We start from the raw sequence: 17,951 nt of genomic DNA, 5'->3' as shown, positions 1-17,951 counted from the left end.
AAGCCTGCAGAATAGTGAAGTCACCTTTTTAAATATATACGGTCATACAAACCTGCAGTCCGCCGAGGTGACTCATTATCATCAGCAAAATATATCGATTTGGAATTAGAAAATGCCCACTGTAAATCTAAACTTCAGCAAAAGCATAGAAAATGAAATATGGTGCATTAAAGTAGGAAATGAATTGCCATCTGCGCTTGATGGAGTAATTCCCGGGTTACTCTAAACCAGCCAAACAGTTAAACTGTATATAACAAATAATGTTTCTGCTATTTACATTTAAAATGGTCATTTATTTCTGTTTTGTTATTTACTTACATGTATTTTCTCTCTTTATGTTGCCATGCAGATATCTGAATCTGAATTGGGCAAAAAAATTGGTCACTTGGAACAGATCGTATAAATCCAGCCGTAGAGAATGAAAAACTGTGCTAAATGAGATTTGATTGCGCCACACATTATGACCCTATAACGTTCTGTTAGGAAAATTTTCAACACTTAAATAATCTCACATGACAATGTACTTAGAGACTGTGAAAATGTTCATGCATTTTGCATGATCCCTAAAAGCAGGTTTCTCTTTTTTTTTTTTTTTTGGGTGTGTGTTTCACACACCAACTGTCTCCCCAGGCTTTTCCGGCACATCCCACTGGAGTGTGCTCTCTGTTGCTAGGAGTAGTGGCAGATAAATGAGCTACTCTCCTTGTTCCACAAGGGTTTCAGCACTTTGCTGCTGGAATAATGATGCTTGCCCAGAGTCGTTGCTTTCAGCGCTTTAGAAGTATCTTGTTTATAGGAGCATTTCTCCTGTGTGAATTATGCTGCTTAGATTGGAAAATCTAACTCCACTCAGCTAATGAACTCGCCCAGAATTGCACAGTGTTATTGGAAAAGGGTGGAAAAATCTATGAACATTTTTTTTTGGGGTGAAGACATTTTGTAGAGTTAAGTGTTCTTTTCTGACACGACAGTAAGCTTCCCAATACAAACTTCCCAGTTTCCATAGACAGATTGTATGGCACACTCTAATCCAGGATGCTTTGTCGTATGACAATTCATTTTGGTGTTGATGCAGAGGTTTATAGAATAACACGGGACAATGTATTGATAAGAGCATGATAATATTTATGGTAAAAGTGGCTCAAAGGCAGTTTAACTAGTTCCATGCATATTGTATGCATAAAAACATTGAGATTGCAAGTGGAATTGCTGTTTTATGAAGTAATACATACATTGAGTCTGGGGAATAATTAAAAAAAAAAATCTGTTGAGTTAGATTTTTATGCTGATTAGCTACAACTAAAATTAGCATGCCGATTCTAAAATCACTTTTCTAGCACGTCAAGTTCAAGTTTTATTTCTCCAAAACTTACCCTCTAGATAAGCAAAATTTCGCTGATTAGCTGTAGTAAGAAAATCTGATTATGATTGGACTTATCTACAGCTACTTGGCAACTTGTTTTGCAGCCACAATTGAGTGTGCATACGGTAAACTAAAGCTAGCATAAACGGAATTGAGAGAGTGAGTGCTAGTTTTTCTCTTAATCTCATTATCTTTTTTGTTTTATATTTCGAAGCTTGCAACTATCCCATCTTAGTGTTTTATTGGCATTTATTTATTATGAGAAAATTGGAATTCTATAGCTCAAAAATGTAATGTGATAGAGAACAACTGAGATCAAGGTTGGATTACGCAACAATTTTTTTTTTTTAAATGTCTGTCAGACCTAACTCAAAGAAACTATATTGATAGACTATTATTAACACTGGGAAACACCATTTTTGCATCCGAGTATTTCTACCTATAGCCTATGTATTATGTGTAAACTACACTGTTAAATTAATAATACTGTATATATTTGAAAAAAACACTATTAGAAAGTTAGTCATCACCTTATTGTGGTGGAGGGGTTTGCGTATCCCAATGAGCCTAGGAGCTATGTTGTCCGGGGCTTCATGCCCCTGGTAGGGCCACCCATGGCAAACAGGTCCTAGGTGAGGGACCAGACAAATCATGGCTCAAATGACCCCAATGATGAACACAAACTTTGGATCTTCGTTTCCCTTGCCCGGACGCGGGTCACCGGGGCCCCCCTCTGGAGCTAGGCCTGGAGGTGGGGCTCGAAGGCGAGCGAGGCCAAAGGGGTCGGGTGCACAGTGAGTTGGGTGGCAGCCAAAGGCGGGGGCCTTGGCGGTCCGACCCCCGGCTACTGAAGCTAGCTCTGGGGACATGGAATGTCACCTCTCTGACAGGGAAGGAGCCCGAGCTGGTGTGCGAGGCTGAGCAGTTCCGACTAGCAGTGTGGTTTTTGTCCCGGCCGTGCAACAGTGGACCAGCTCTACACCCTCAGCAGGGTCCTCGAGGGTGCGTGGGAGTTCACCCAACCAGTCCACATGTGCTTTGTGGACTTGGAGAAGGCGTTTGACCATGTCCCTCGGGGAGTCCTGTGGGGGGTGCTTCGGGAGAATGGGATACCGAGCCCCCTGATACGGGCTATTCGGTCCCTGTACAACCGATGTCAGAGTTTGGTCCGCATTGCCGGCAGTAAGTCGAATTTGTTTCCTGTGAGGGTTGGACTCCGCCAAGGTTGCCCTTTGTCACCGATTCTGTTCATAACTTTTATGGACAGAATTTCTAGGCTCAGCCGAGACGTTGAGGGGGTCCAGTTTGGTGGCCTTAACATTGCATCTCTGCTTTTTGCAGATGATGTGGTGCTGTGGGCTTCTTCATGGTCCTCAGTCGGAAAAGGGTGGAGTGCCCTCTCCGGGTCGGGGATGAGATCCTGCCCCAGGTGGAGGAGTTCAAGTATCTTGGGGTCTTGTTCACGAGTGAGGGTAGGTTAGAGCGGGAGATCGACAGGCGGATCGGTGCAGCGTCTGCAGTGATGCGGACACTGTATCGGTCCGTTGTGGTGAAGAATGGGCTGAGCCGAAAGGCAAAGTTCTCGATTTACCGGTCGATCTACGTTCCTACCCACACCTATGGTCACGAGCTGTGGGTCGTGACCGAAAGAACAAGATCCCGGATACAAGCGGCCGAAATGAGTTTCCTCCGCAGGGTAGCCGGGCTCTCCCTTAGAGATAGGATGAGAAGCTCGGTCATCTAGGAGGGACTCTACTCCTCCACGTTGAGAGGAACCATCTGGTTCGGATGCCTTCTGGACGCCTCCCTGGGGACGCCTGTTCCTGTTCCGGGCATGTCCTACCGGCGGGAGGCCACGGGGACGACCCAGGACACGCTGGAGAGACTACGTCTCTCGGCTGGCCTGGGAACGCCTTCGGATCCCGTTGGAGGAGCTGGCTGGGGAGAGGGAAGTCTGAGCTTCCCTGCTAAAGCTGCTGCCCCCACGAGCCGACCCCGGATAAGCGGAATTGAAGACGGAACGGAACACTTAGAAAATCTGAGAATAAATTTACAAGGAGAGTTGTGAATAAAGCAGTGCACCATCAACAAAGCAGTGCACCATTAACAGATTTCACTTTTCTGTTAATAGCCATAAATAAAATGTGGTCGTGACAGTGGATTACAGCCATACACCTCCACTAAAGCCTACTGTGTGGTGATTTAACCTACGTGGCAGGCTTCTTCCACTTCTCCTCTTGCACATAAATCTGAAGGAAGGAACACGAGGAAGGGAGGTGGAGAGAAGATGACTGCGATAAGTTAAGAAGAGGAGCGAGGGAGTATTGATTCCATGATCCCCCAAACTTTTGCCAGTGAATGTAACATGTCAACATCCTACGCCAGGAAAAACAAATCACGAGGCTGAAGTGATGGATGTGGCACCCTTGGATCAGACTGCTACACCATCTGGATGGCAGACACTGTACATCCGAAAATTACATTTACATTTGGACGGACGTCCCCGGCCAGCCTCTCCGGCAACTGCCCTTCATCACATCTCCTTTGATGGATAATTCCCAGGTCTTTTATGTAAAGATGATGTTCATCTGCACTGCAAATGTTGAAATAATGCTTGTAGGTGCGATTAAATCAGATTACCTGCATCCAAATGGATGTTAAACTAAATTACATCATCTTTAATTTCCTTAACATAAGTCAATACTAATCCAACTTGCAAACATATTGTGATGCGCTGTCAGACATCATTGCACCAACTGAATGAATGAAACATGAGTCCAGCCAACGGGAGGTTAGATTTTGCCTGCTGTTTCTTAGTTTGTAGGCAACATTATGTGAAATGAACAAACAGCCATCCATTATATTTATATTTATGCAAACATTTGAAATTCAAGAATCAAGATATATCCTGTGGACTTTCAGCTTTAAGGGTTTTTTCAGAAGTAAGGCATGCCATGTAATTATTTTTTGACAACGTGACATGTTGGTGATAAAAGTGTGCCTTAATTGAACATTTTAACAGAACATGGAGCACCAGTAATGCTTTAAAAAATGGCCTCAAGCATGAAACTAACCGAAAGTGAGACTATAGACAAACATACCAAAATAATGTTGAATACAATGCTTCAGAAATGCCTTAGAATTTACTGGAAAGTGTCTACGGTGGCAGAACGATGAACCATCAGTTGTTTTGGGATGAACTTTTTTCTCTCATTTTCAATCCAGCAGACAGGCGCTGAGCTTTGGAACTGACATTTTGCGCACAGAACTTTAGCCTCTGCTTTTCAAAGATAATCCGATTTCATATTCATTGAGTACAGAACCAGTTTGCATGCTTAGCAAGTTTCACCTGTGGGACTCTTTGCCCTCACCACTCAATTGTGAATGCATTTCTCTCTTTGCAGACAACCGAGGACTTGCTGGTGGCATCAGCGGAGTGTCCAAGCGATGATGAGGACATCGATCCCTGTGAGCCGAGCTCAGGTGGGTTAGGTTAGTCATCTTTTTTATTCTATTTCTCTATGGCTGTGTCTGTTTGTTTCACATCAGCATGTATGGGTTTTCATTGAGGGCCTTGTGTGAAGTGTATGTGGTGCTTAGACTGTTGCTACTGGACTAAAAATCAATTAACGCATTCATTCCCAGCCATTTTTACTGAAGCAACCCCCTTTGCTCCCGGCTGTTTTACTGGATTTTGACTGATTTCGCAAGGCCCACAGAGAAAGATTAGAGTCTCTTCTTTCATCAGTTTTGCAGCAATTAGCATTAGAATATCTAAGTTTCATCATTATTCACAAATCTGTTAAGAACTGTGGGGATATCAGTTTGTTTGCAACATGGCCCTGGTTGATCTCTTATACTCTGCTTTCACCTGCTGGCCGTTTTTGTCATTACTACCATTGTTCATCCGTTCTCTGCAGTTGAGAGGCTACATCAAAGCCTTCTGTATGCTCTAGTATTAGAAGAAAAACCATAAAAAACGTATAAATACGTCCTTGGGACATCTAAAACATTTAAAATTGAACGTATTTTTTGGGAGCAAATGAGTTAAAAGCTCTTCTTGGCTTTTATAATTTGTAAATAAATTCCAATGAGTGAGAAAATCTCCTGAACAATAACGCCATTCTGCTTAAAGTGTTATCTGTTTCTTGTGACTATTGAACTATGTATTTGTTCTCTTAAGCTCACTTTAGTTGTGCATGTTGTAAGGATCATATCAACATGTGCCATTATTTTGTGTTGGTAATTAAACTGCAAACTGCGAGGAGAAGTAATCATTTTGTTTTGTTTTTTGTGTGTGTTAGAGCTCACATGAGCTACAGTTCATAGAAGGATGATCCTCTATGTAAAAATTACACCAGCATGGATGTAACATCCTTTGTTAGACTCCCGGTAAACACAAACTTCAAGGAAAGATTTATTTACCGCACAATGTTTTATATCAACTTGCAATGCTGCCAAACTTTTAATCTCTTACCTTTCCAAGCAAGGAAAGGAATTAAAGCTAAACCTATGAATAGAGGGATTTTAAAGGCTTTCTGAAGTGATGAGAAAAAAAGTGGAGACAATTAAGTCCAGACTCCCCACTCCATCTAGTGGTTCTATTGATCAGTGTGAGGTCATCAAACCGCCACTAAATTAATCTTTGCCCAACACCATGCATTTTCTGTCTCGTACCAATAATGTGCTCTAGTGGCAACAATGGCAGCATCCGATTTTGTTCTCTTATTATTCTAAAATTATTATCGGTCCAATCTATTAGCTAATCAGATCTATCAGGATCTTGCCAAGAACAAGCCAATGTCTCTTGCTTAAAGTGGGTCAGTAGAAGAGCAAAAACATTTGTTCCATCAAAAAGAGCTAAACAATAAAGCGAACTTTCTGTGGCCAAAAGTCAGCACAAAATCATTTTGCTGTCAACTCTTTAGCAGTAAGTTGGTTAAACGGAATCATTGACCTATTTTATCTATCTAACATCCTGAAAACATGGAAATTCAGGAGCATACGCAAACGCTTACCACCTGTTAATCCCTTTGTGATTAGATCATATGGCAGCAAATTAAATCCTTCGGCTGGTTCCGAAACCCACAGAGGAATACTAACATGACTACTATAATAGGAGGCTTATTTAGCTTATTTGGGACGTGCACATAGGCAGGCTGGGAGAGAAGAGAGTAAAGAGTAAACCTTGCTCTCTTTCTCTTTCACTCAGCCACTTTAAAAAAGCAACTGAGGCTTTTACCCGTGGGATTTAGTCACCTTGCAAGTATGTCCGATGCTTTTTTGTCAGGTGTAAGGCCAGCTGGCAATGCAGACAACAATGGTATGGTCCTAAATTGTTAGGGAGTAAAGAACACCCACTCTGCATCACATTGGGAGAACCGTATTTATCTTTTTTTCCCCTCCACAACTTAAATGCTGAGATTTATGCACCCTTGTACATTTCATAAACTATCCCTTTGTTTTCATTCTCTAAAATATTGTGTGCTGGGGTTAATGATGTCCATTTTGTTCTTTTTCTGCACACTCAGCTTGCTACATTACCAACTATACCGATGTGTTTGAGCTTTGCTATAATAGACCCATTTATGTAAAGGGAACAGTATTATTATTACTGATAAATCAAGTGGCAAATGAATACTCTTAACTGACAGTTAAATTCACCAAGCCAGGAGGAATTATGGCACAACATTGTTTTAAGAGTAAATTGAGCTTTAGTTCAGTCATATGCAGTTTTGGTATTTTTCCCAATACTTTTTCATTGAGGATTATGACATCCCAGGCTCATCCTGTGTGTTCCGAAAGAAAACAGGATTTCACACTCACTGTCAGGCTGCCTCTTTGCTGATCCCCCATATTTATATTTTCAATTATTTTCCTTTTTTTCACCCACTCATCTTTAGAATGTGCTGACGTTGATGCTTGCACAATGTGTCCGTTTATAAATCTAAGTAGGCCATAGAAGACTTTGCTTATCTGAGAGAAGGCGCACAGCCAAAGTTGATAATGGCTTAAAATGAATAAGGGAAATTTGCGTTTGTGTAATAATGCACATTTATGAAGATGATACTTGTTAATTATCATATACAGTACAATGACCCTCCACAACATGATGCTCACTGTTCAATATGATGATGGTGATGATGATGATGATGAGGTCCCCAAATAGACACAGCTCTCATTGTAATGCAATTAAGTTTCACACCACTGCAAAATACTAACCCAATAATTAACATATTGTTAATTGCTGATAGTGTCAATGAAAACTGAATGTTAATACATATATTGTATTTATATCATGTGTAATTTCGTTTGTATCCTTCATTGGATGAAAAAATCTGGGATGAATTATATTATCTATCTATCTATCTATCTATCTATCTGTCTATCTGTCTGTCTGTCTGTCTGTCTGTCTGTCTGTCTGTCTGTCTGTCTAGCTAGCTATAATTCTAGAGAGAAATGTGTGAGGTTTTATATATTTGAAGAGTTTAAAAGAAGAAGAATTCAAATAAGTTATAGCTCCATTTTGGGGGGGATTGAGTAAAATTTGAAAAAAATATGTTTTTGGTTGCAGGTTAAATCATTAAAGATCTTTTATATACAGTATATATATATATATATAGATTTTTTTTTTGATTTTTTTTATCAATTCAATTTGATATTTATTTATGTATTTATTTGAGGGTATTCTAATATGTGTTGAGCGTTTAAGAGTCTTATTTGGAAAATAACTCAACTTTTATTGAAACAGTCTTTCAAAGAGGTCTTTGGTGTTATTTAATTGCAAAATCAGAAAACTCCAAGAAAATGATCTGGTTTAAAAGCTGAAATATGTTTGCATAATTACACAATTCCACTGACACTGTAAGTATCATGCTTTGTGAATAGAAAATAAAAACAGTTCAGCGTACTAGAATTACAATCTCTTGAAATAACCTTTAACCTTTAATAGGCTGTAAGTTAACACTTAATTTGAACCTTTCAGCAGGAGCGAAAGGTCACATGGATTGCACATTTTTCCACTTTTTTCATTACTCAAGATCCTGTTGGCTTGCTTGACTGCAACCAACATCAGTGAACGCTTTCTCGTAGAAATGCGGACCAGATCAGTGATCACCAACACCAATCTCGCCAAATAAGTCATGTAAATTGTGTATTTTCCATACAGTATAACTGATGTACAAATATAAATCCATACTACTTACGAATTCCTTCTTGCTGCACAGTTGACCGTTGTTTGAGGTTGTTTGTTGAAGAGAAGAAAAACAAATACAAATCCCACACTGAAGTGACAACAGGAGCAATTTTCATGTTGAACCTTCACTTTCAAGCACAATTGAAGATATATTAACAGCAATTTAATGAGAAACAATAGGCTCAGCCATTTTTGAGGACACATGTATGACGAGTGACGTGTTCATGATGTCAGAAATACGCATGGGCTCATGATTTGCTTAAATGGAGATGATGGTAAAAGCACCAAATTACATGTGGCACTTGGTGATTTCTGCAATTAAAAATTATTTGTTATAATCTAACATTATTTTCAGTGGGTTTTCTGGAGTAGCTGTTTGATCTTGCAGGGTTAGCAAACACACTATCAAATGATGCCATGATAGGCAGTCTGCAAGTAGGTATAGATCTCCGTTTTTTCTAAATGGCACTTGACAGCTTTTGCATTCATTTCCTTTTTTTTTTTTTTAACAATTGTTTCTTCACACTTTGACAGTCCACAAAACGTGTTGTGTCAAAAACTTCAGTAACACATCCACATAGTCCATCTGACAAGAGCTTGAAGCAGAACAATATTCATCTTCTGTCATCATAATGTGGAGCTACTGTTGGCTTTATCACCACTAGAAGTACAAAAAAAAAAGTAACCTTCTAATCTAAGAGTAAAAGTAATCAAGTGTCCAGTCACCAGTCTTGTGCAATTAATGCCAAATAAATCATCCTCTTGTGGAAGCTCCTCTGGGCAGAGGCTTCAATTACACCACACCTTTAACCAGGCTAAATGAAACACCTTTAAGTAATTTTCACAAGGACTTCATTTCATGCTCACTCAGCTCTCTCTGTTCATCATCCGCCATTTGCGTGAGCTCACTCACACGCTATCATCGGGCGTACTGCCAGCATGTCACAAGTACACTTCTCGAGGACACTCTGATAATTAAAGAGGGATTTAATAAGTGTTTTGGCTCCACTGCAGCTGATACAGTGACCTGTCAGCAGATTGAGCTTTGGGATATGTGAAGTCAGATCCTATAATGCTAATCGGAATAAATAACACCAATGTGTTGAAGAGCCGACCAAGCAAGCCTGGCTGAAGGTGTCCTATTCCCACTTTTCCCTAAAATAACACATTCTAGAAATTACAGAAAGATATGTCAGAAAAATTCCAGGACTGGCCTCTTAGAGTACAATTTACCCTTCACATGGTTCCCACGGGGTCTAAGAAAGTCTTTAAAAGTCTAAAATTAGAAACTTACATTTTAGGCCTTAAATGTATTTAAAAACACCAATATTTTTATCCCAGGTCTAAAATTTAATTTACTCAAGTCTTAAATTCTTATATCCGCTCCGTCAATTCCGAGAACTGAAAAAAATAGTGCCTGCATTTCTACTGTCTCCGTGCTGAAAAACGTCCACAACAAAAGCGATGGGGGGCAATTAAGGGGTGCGTTTGTTTTGTAGTCAATGTAGTTTGGTAACAGGTAATTCATAGTGGTTAGCATAGCATTTAGCTTTTTGCATTCGCATCACGGCAGATAAAACCCTTCGATCGCCGTAAATAGTTTTAAATTTGGTGGAGGTTGTTGTCTGTGCCTGTAGCGGACTTTGAGTTTGATTATCTGTGCAGCATAAGCCTGAAAAACACATGAAAAAAAAACAACTATTAAAGCTTTTTCACTCAGAAATTCTAAGTACATTTTGCAAGGGCAGATTTTGACTAATTTTTACTAGTTTATTTAAAAAATAATAATAATAATAAAAAAGTTACACAAGTGTTGAGGAACAAACTCACGACCTTCACTGCCACTCTACCACCTGAGCTATACCACGCCTACTGTTTGCTTATATCCAAGATTGGTCTCTTGGAGTTACGAAGATCCCAGGTGACGAGCGATAAACTAACACACAGGCTCATTTAGGGAATAAATTGGCTGTCTCCCAACCTGAAATTGTGGGTTTGTTCCTCAACCCTTGAGTGACTTTTTTTCTTTTTTAAACCCTCTTCCAAATTTTACTCTATTTTGTGTGGGACCAAATAGACTTGGTTTAGAGTAAAATTTACTCTACAGAATTTACTGTATAGTGTTGCCCAGCTGTAAAGTTTCAGGCTGCTGAAGGCAAATTGTCTCTTCCAGGTCTTTTTACCAAAATAACTCTCGGAATTAAACTGTCAGATGCATTAACTCAGAACTTGATAGTGCATGCAATTGTCCATGTGTTCTCTGCCTTTGTTCAGCCTATTATCACTCTAACTTTATGGGGGGAAAGGGTGGGGGGTCAAGCCCACGCTGACTGTTCAATAAATCCTAAGTAGTCCTGGTTGCTTCATTACCCCAAGCACGGACCTGAAGCAACCTCCATGTTTTGCCTCATCCAGCTTTGTCACCCGGCACACTCTTGCCAATTACAAAATAAATGAGAGTCTTGCTGGATACAAATGAGGAAAAATAGTCTTTGTTGAGGGCCATTTGTTGTCGAAATTCTGGTTGACAGGAAAGAATCTGAGTCTTCTTGGCTCTTAACTTCCCAAACAAGTCAGGCTAAAACGAGGTGAACTACCAACCTCACCTTTTTCTGTAAAAATTATAATGTGAGCATTCTAGGAGAAGTAAAGGTTGAATTGAGTGTCTTACAGTCTATTGTGTTTCACTTGATCTTACCAAAATAGATTTTTTTTAAACATTTTCTCAGCTGACATTGTGCAGCTCTGATGTTCGTAATCACCATTTAAACTTGCTGTCGACTGAAAATGACATGGGCTCAGGTAACAACCATCACGGCCCACCTGTTTTCCGAGTTTGGTCATGCGGCGTTTGCAAGCTAGGTCGTTTAGGCAATTTGATGTCATTTTCAGTCGACAGCAAGTGGCAGACAAAATGTCCGCCCGCTGAGATGGATAAATATGGCTGGATTTTTCTACTTAAGTCATATTCCATATTGTTTTTAGACTAGTGGGGACACATAGAGCATATTAATGTAAAGGAATCTCAGCACACCTGTGACAGAAAACAGAATCACTGAAATGTTCTTGAGAATAGGACTAAGACTAACTCGAAGTGATTCTGTTCATGTCATACCGTAATTTACAGTTATGTCCGCAATTAGACTGAAAGGATTCAGTTATGGCAGCTTTTTTTACCCCTTGAGTTTACTTTGAGTGCTTCTCACGTGCACCCCTGCTATGCTGCACTGTGTTTTAGGGTCATCTGCTTTATGGTTGATGTTAGCCCTGGGTGAGTTGGAGGAGAGGGTGCTGACCAATTATTCATAAATGGAGTCAATACTAGAGTGCTGATGAACAACCAGCCAGATGTTTTTTTGACTGAGGTCTGAGAATATCTGGAAGGCCTCGTCCTCACCACATTACCGCGGCCAGCATGAGGGAATGCAAGCCCAAGGTTTACTCACAATCACACCGCTTCCAAATCATCCGTAACCATCATATCCATCATTGATCGCATACACTTGGAATGAAATCCTCAATGCCTTCAGGTAGTTCGATAGACAACACTGAGCACAGACGTACTAATGAGCTGTAATGAATGCTAATCTTTTGGCACAGAACAAAGCTCCCATTGCTGCACTAAATGCAGTATTAATCATTTAATTACTGGGCTCAACATAACATTCTTGTTTAAGATATTAAATGGGATATAGCAGTGAGAGATTGATTTTTTGGCTTTCATATTGCTTGTGTGTTTAACAGCGTTTTCACACCTGCCTTGTTTACTTGAATTGAACTGAAAGGGAAATAAAGGAGATTTTACAAAGTGATTTTAAGAGTTTAGTAAATGTTTGCAATTACTTTATACTTTATTATTATCCCTCAAGTGAAATTCTATTAGCAAGCAACTGTGTAGTTGTTGCACGCCACACAGAGAACCAGACCCCACACATGCATGGGGGGTTAGTGCCATGCTCAAGGGCACCTCAACAAAGCAGAAGCAGAATGGCATCTGTACAACAACTTGCAGCCTCGAACCGTGACCGCTTGGTTCCAAAATATAATAATAAGTCCATACAAAAGACTTTCAAAACACTGTATATTGAATCTGTATTCTGGTGTGTTGGAGAGCATAAGACCTGACAAAGTAGCCAGTCGATTGATTGAAGCTATGCAAGGTCTGTGCAAAAGCAGCCTTTTGTTAACCAATTCAAAACCAAGATCTAGACCTGAAGAAATGACATAACCCACCACTAGGGTGACCATATTTTGATTTCTTAAATTTTAAAAAAGAGGACATGGCCTGGCTTTGAGATACTTAAATGATACTCAAAGATGCCATGTGTGTGTAGAAAATAAAACAAAAAACATCACTCTCTTTTAAAGTGTTGCTTTACAAATAAATAATTGAGGATATGATATTCTAAATCAGGGGTGACCTACTTTTCAAGATCTTTTCAAGATTTATTGTTGGTGGCGGTGGGGATCAAACCCGCAACACAACCATGTGTCCTGTTTGCGAGCGTAGAGCGCTACCAGTGAGTCATATTGCTTGCATTTCCATGAATTCATAAACCCCACCCCCAGATACTCGGACAGGGTGTAAAGAAGTGGTACCCACCACCCTTCTGAACTCTGGCTTCACTTTACAGTCCTCTAAATGTATCATGGGTAAACATTTCTAAATCATCATGACTACAAACTTGTATAAACACACTGAACTTTTTGACCCCGAGCAAAGGCTTGATAGCAGATACAATACGAAGCTAACCTGCAGCTAATGCTCGTACCATGGCTTAGCTGACTAAGAGGCGTGTCAAACAGCAGCTTTTGCCCACAAAGCGAGAGCATTCTTCACACCTGTCCTACTGAATAAGTGCCCATGTAAAGAGCAGAGCTAATCTGTTTCAACGCTCAGTCACACTCGGCACACCAAAGGAAATCTCCTATTGCCCATGAATGTCTTATGGCACTGCAAGATTACATTGTCCCGCCAGACAGCCCAGGAAACTTCTGCCCGCTCCGGTCTTCACCCCATATTTTTATTTTGGAAGAGATGGGCGCTCTAAAATAGACATATCTGTCTAATGTATGTGTATTTGCTAATATTGTACCAGTCAAAGCAGAGTTTTTTATTTTAATACCCAAAGCCATCCCATGAGAATTTGATTTAGTCTAAAGTCTGCTGTTGTAGTGCTATGTAGCCTGTATAATACTAAAACACAACTCCATTAGTGATATTAACTTAATAACGCAGAAGTCCAGTCCAAGTTGTTATTACTGGTTTGTGTACATCAACAAAAGTAAATGTTTAACTGTTAATCCCTCATTTATGTTTTTATTTTTTATACCTCAGTCTGGCAAAACCACAATGCTTTCATTTCCAAATTTGGTGTATTTGGATTTCTCCAATGCAACAAAGGCAGCTTAAGCAGAACTGATGACTGCAACAAAACACACAGTGAGATGTGCCAGGAGGAGCGAATGATATCAGGGGGCTGACGTGTTTTCAAAATATGCCTCATTGAGCTTCAACGTTTCAAAACACAGAGGAGGACAGCCTTTGGAAAAAAAAATCTGCTGAGTCTATTGAGGAATTGTTTTTCACTGACTGATTTGTTTTCAGTGAGTCATCTCAGTAGCACTTACCAAACGTGTGTCTGCTCATTCATGCCTACACTGTAAAACATCGAATGAGCTGTGCGCTTAAACTGGACTTTTTTTTCTCAATCATTAACACATTATACTTGTTAGCTTTATTGCTAAATTGAGCAAATCACTACAGTGATATCGCACATCCTCCTCCTCCAGAATATCACCTTCATTCTGCCATTTGTGAAGAGTTATATTTAGGGAATATCATCAGGATAATGTACTCTACAAATTAGATGGGAAAGGGAAATTGACAAGCACGTGCATATAAGGCCACATCTGCAAGTATCTTCACCTCATACATTTTTAAAGGTCTTAAGGGGTCCCTTCAATTCCTCCGTGTGGTGGCAAGGTCTAAATCAATTGCTACTCAGAGACGTTGTATTACATTCCCTGGTCGTTTAATAATGAGTAATGTAAGACTTTATGGCCGTTGAAGAATTTAAAGCATGGTTGGCAAGAGGTTTAGATGAAGGTTTTATGGCGTATTTGTATCTTGATTTAGAAGGTTTTGAGTTCCTTCGCTGCACGAGAATAAATTATTTTTTTATAATAACACAGGCAGAAATAATGAAACAAATTATGTTTCATATGGCAGTGTATCACTATTGAGGATAAGCAGTCAAAAAAAATATATATATATACATATATATATATTATAAGGTATTATAAGGTTTAAAAAAAAATATCTAGACTAAGCAACTTAAGCAGTGTTTCCATTGAGTGGTACAGGTCACTTCAGTTGTCTGTGGTTCATTTGGATCAGGTAAACCTGACTTGTGTTCCCACCACTTTCTGTGTAGGCTCACTAATAGCTGCATAATAAGTAAATACTAACTAGGAATAGTGAGACGGCAGGTCATTTGAATTTGACCAAGAAATAATAGACTACCGGTAAATAAGAAACACAACCCCTTCCATTTTTTTAATTCACAGTATTTTTTTTAGGTTAAAAAATAAATAATCACATGCTTTCCTATGTAACTGGGGTTACACATTTGTATTTATGTTATCCATCGTTAATTCTATGAATAATTGTATACACAGTATACCACAGTAACAGTTTTTAACCTTGTTGGTGGTATTGAACCGCACCAGTTTCCTTTGCACATTCGCCAACCCCTTCTTTATTGAAAACTAATATGTGATTTTTCTTTCAGATTCAAGCCATAGGTATAGGGTTATTTTTACTGGTGAACAAGATGAACAGAGAGAGTAACCTTTTCATCGAATCTGGCTCCCTTCACCTTGAATTCGGAAAGTGTTGTGTTTTTGTATTCCCCATCTCCGGGAAGTGTTCCTTTAGTTTTGTTAGATAGCTAGTTGTGCTGGAATAGAATTGGTCAACTTGGCATTGGAAATCATATAAACAAGACGCCGACTACCATCACTCAACTCAACTTTATATTTATAGAGCACTTTAGAACAACCACCTCTGTTTTCAAAGGGACAGCAGATACAATGAAAACAGCAGAGGCCCCAGAATTGAACCCTGTGGAACACCATACATTCCATTTTACATGTGAATTCATATTTCTCATATTCATCTCACCACTTTTCTTTTTTTTGCTCAATATAGTTAGTATAAAGTGACTAAAATAATAAAGAAGTCACACAATGTACCATCACAAGGTATATTATATTCGTTTTTTAAATGTTGTCTTGGGTCCTTGTGAGTCTTGCCATTTGCATTTCTTGAATTGTTGAAACTAAACAATCCTTTCTGTTTGTAGTCATGATGTCTTTTTGTGTCTTGCAGCCAATCCCACGGGTGCCGGACCAAAGAGTTTCCCAGACTCCTCTGAGGTCTTCCGAGAGTCCAGCAGCACTACAGGCATGGTGGTGGGCATCGTAGCAGCCGCGGCTCTGTGCATCCTCATCCTGCTCTACGCCATGTACAAGTACCGCAATCGAGACGAGGGTTCCTACCACGTGGACGAGAGTCGCAACTACATCAGCAACTCGGCTCAGTCAAACGGTTCCATCGTCAAAGAGAAAGCGGCCAACACCGCAAAGACTTGCAACAAGAACAAGAAGAACAAGGATAAGGAGTACTACGTGTGATTGTCAAAGTGCTGGTCTTCGTCAGACCAATTGGAACATTGTTGGAGAATACAAATGAAGACATTATTGTGTACAGTATGATAACAAAATTGAACCTTATTTAGTCATTTTTTTCCCAAGAAGAAGTAATAAGAAGATATAATGAGGGAAGAAGCATTCTCAAGAGTGTCTGGGAAAAGAATGTGGATGGACAAATGTCTCTGGCATCCAAGTGGAAGTTAACTGAAAACAACCAAATAACATAATCCATCTGCGACTTGTTTCCAAATTGCGGGATGATCCCGCTCCTTTGTTGGTGGCCACCACAGGAGCACAGATGCACTTTGCAAAGATGGGTTACAAACTTCATGGTTTGATTTCTAATTGCCGTGTTTGTGCTGTTTTGTTTCTAAAGAACATGGCGCCATGCGTAAGTGTTTGCAAACATTTGATTTGAAGAAGGAAGCGGCAGGAAAGTGACAGCAAATTCACAGGGGAGACAACAAAAAAAAAGTCTTGACAGATGTCCACGGGCTCGCCAGACTGTCTCAGTTGAACATAACGGACAAAAGAGCTGAATTGACTGAAATGCGGTGTCATTTACAAGACTTTTGTTTCCAGAAGAACAAAATGTCCATAGTGCCAGTAAGAAATCTGGAGGCCTTTGTTTCTGCATCATGTGAAGTCTAAAGCAAGAAAATTTCTTTAGAAGTCTCAGACGCGATCATGTGGGAGCCGTGCACGCCGAATGATCCTATTCCACGACATATGTTTATATACAGTACAACCACATCTAAATGTGCTTTCTGAACTGTGATAATGTGATGTTTTATAGCCTGTTGTATAGATGATAACTGCTCCAAAAACATTTTTGGAAGAAAAATCAAAAGGACCAAAAAAATTTAAAAAATACGTCAATGTTAAGTGTTGCTAGACATTTAGAACATTTTATGAAAAAATCTGCATCATATGTTTCCAGCCCCCTTCCTGTTTTTACATGTTCCTTTATAGTTTTGATACAAGCGCCAACCAGGCCAAGAGCAGCCCACCCAAAACTGCACAAACGAGTTCAAAGCAGGAGAGGAATGAGCACAAGAACGTGTGCGGCTGGAGAATCACTGCCTTCCTCCACCAAAACGACCCGACGGACTCGAGTGTGCTGCGGATTGGAAAGATTAGAACCAAGTGATGATGACAACGATGAAGAACAATGAATTTGTTTTGTGTTTCCAAGTGGCATTATGAAATAGTGCGATGTGTGCTTGATGCTGATGCAAAGATCTAAAGATTTCACAAGTCCATTTCAACAGTTCTGTGTTTGTTCTGTCATTCTGTCCGTCAGTTCTGCTTTCCAGAGACCTGTACTTGGAATGAGTATGAGGAAAATGACCATGAACTATAAATGATTATAACTTACTCATGTCTGCTCTTTTATTTCTTCCTGAATGTTTGGTTTTAAATTATAAAATGCCATCAGTCGACTGCATATAAATAGAAATTACGAATAAAATTGAATAGGTAAATTGCAAATATATTAATGGCAATTGGCATCTATAGGCTTGTCTCGATAATTACCAAATCAACTTTTTACTTGATTAACTTGATTTTTCCAGACTCGATCAAGGTCATTTACATGTATGTTTGTCTACATATTAACCCGATATATTTGCAGGGAGCCATGACTTATGTTGGATGAATGGCAATACACAGGCTTAT

At 39.7% G+C, this 17,951-nt stretch overlaps 1 protein-coding gene across 30 annotated transcripts in view; it reads left to right on the top strand.

Annotated features, from left to right (window-relative positions):
• The window catches only part of LOC144061055 (neurexin-1a-like), a 236,971-nt gene extending 219,320 nt beyond the window's left edge, over positions 1-17,651 (top strand). For 17 of the 30 annotated variants that reach the window (XM_077581087.1, XM_077581099.1, XM_077581084.1 and 14 more), the window contains 2 exons: positions 4,768-4,855; positions 15,952-17,651. In XM_077581087.1, coding sequence (XP_077437213.1) covers positions 4,768-4,855; positions 15,952-16,256 — 393 coding nt within the window. In that variant the 3' untranslated portion in view covers positions 16,257-17,651. The remainder of the gene's footprint in view (positions 1-4,767; positions 4,856-15,951) is intronic. The other 13 variants (XM_077581088.1, XM_077581100.1, XM_077581086.1 and 10 more) reach the window with 1 other exon arrangement.
• Positions 17,652-17,951: the final 300 nt, after the last annotated feature.

This window comes from Vanacampus margaritifer, chromosome 12 (genome assembly GCF_051991255.1).
Source record: "Vanacampus margaritifer isolate UIUO_Vmar chromosome 12, RoL_Vmar_1.0, whole genome shotgun sequence".
In the NCBI taxonomy this organism is placed as follows: domain Eukaryota; kingdom Metazoa; phylum Chordata; class Actinopteri; order Syngnathiformes; family Syngnathidae; genus Vanacampus; species Vanacampus margaritifer.
Note: the sequence above shows the minus strand (reverse complement) of the source record. Positions and strands in the feature narration are given on the sequence as shown.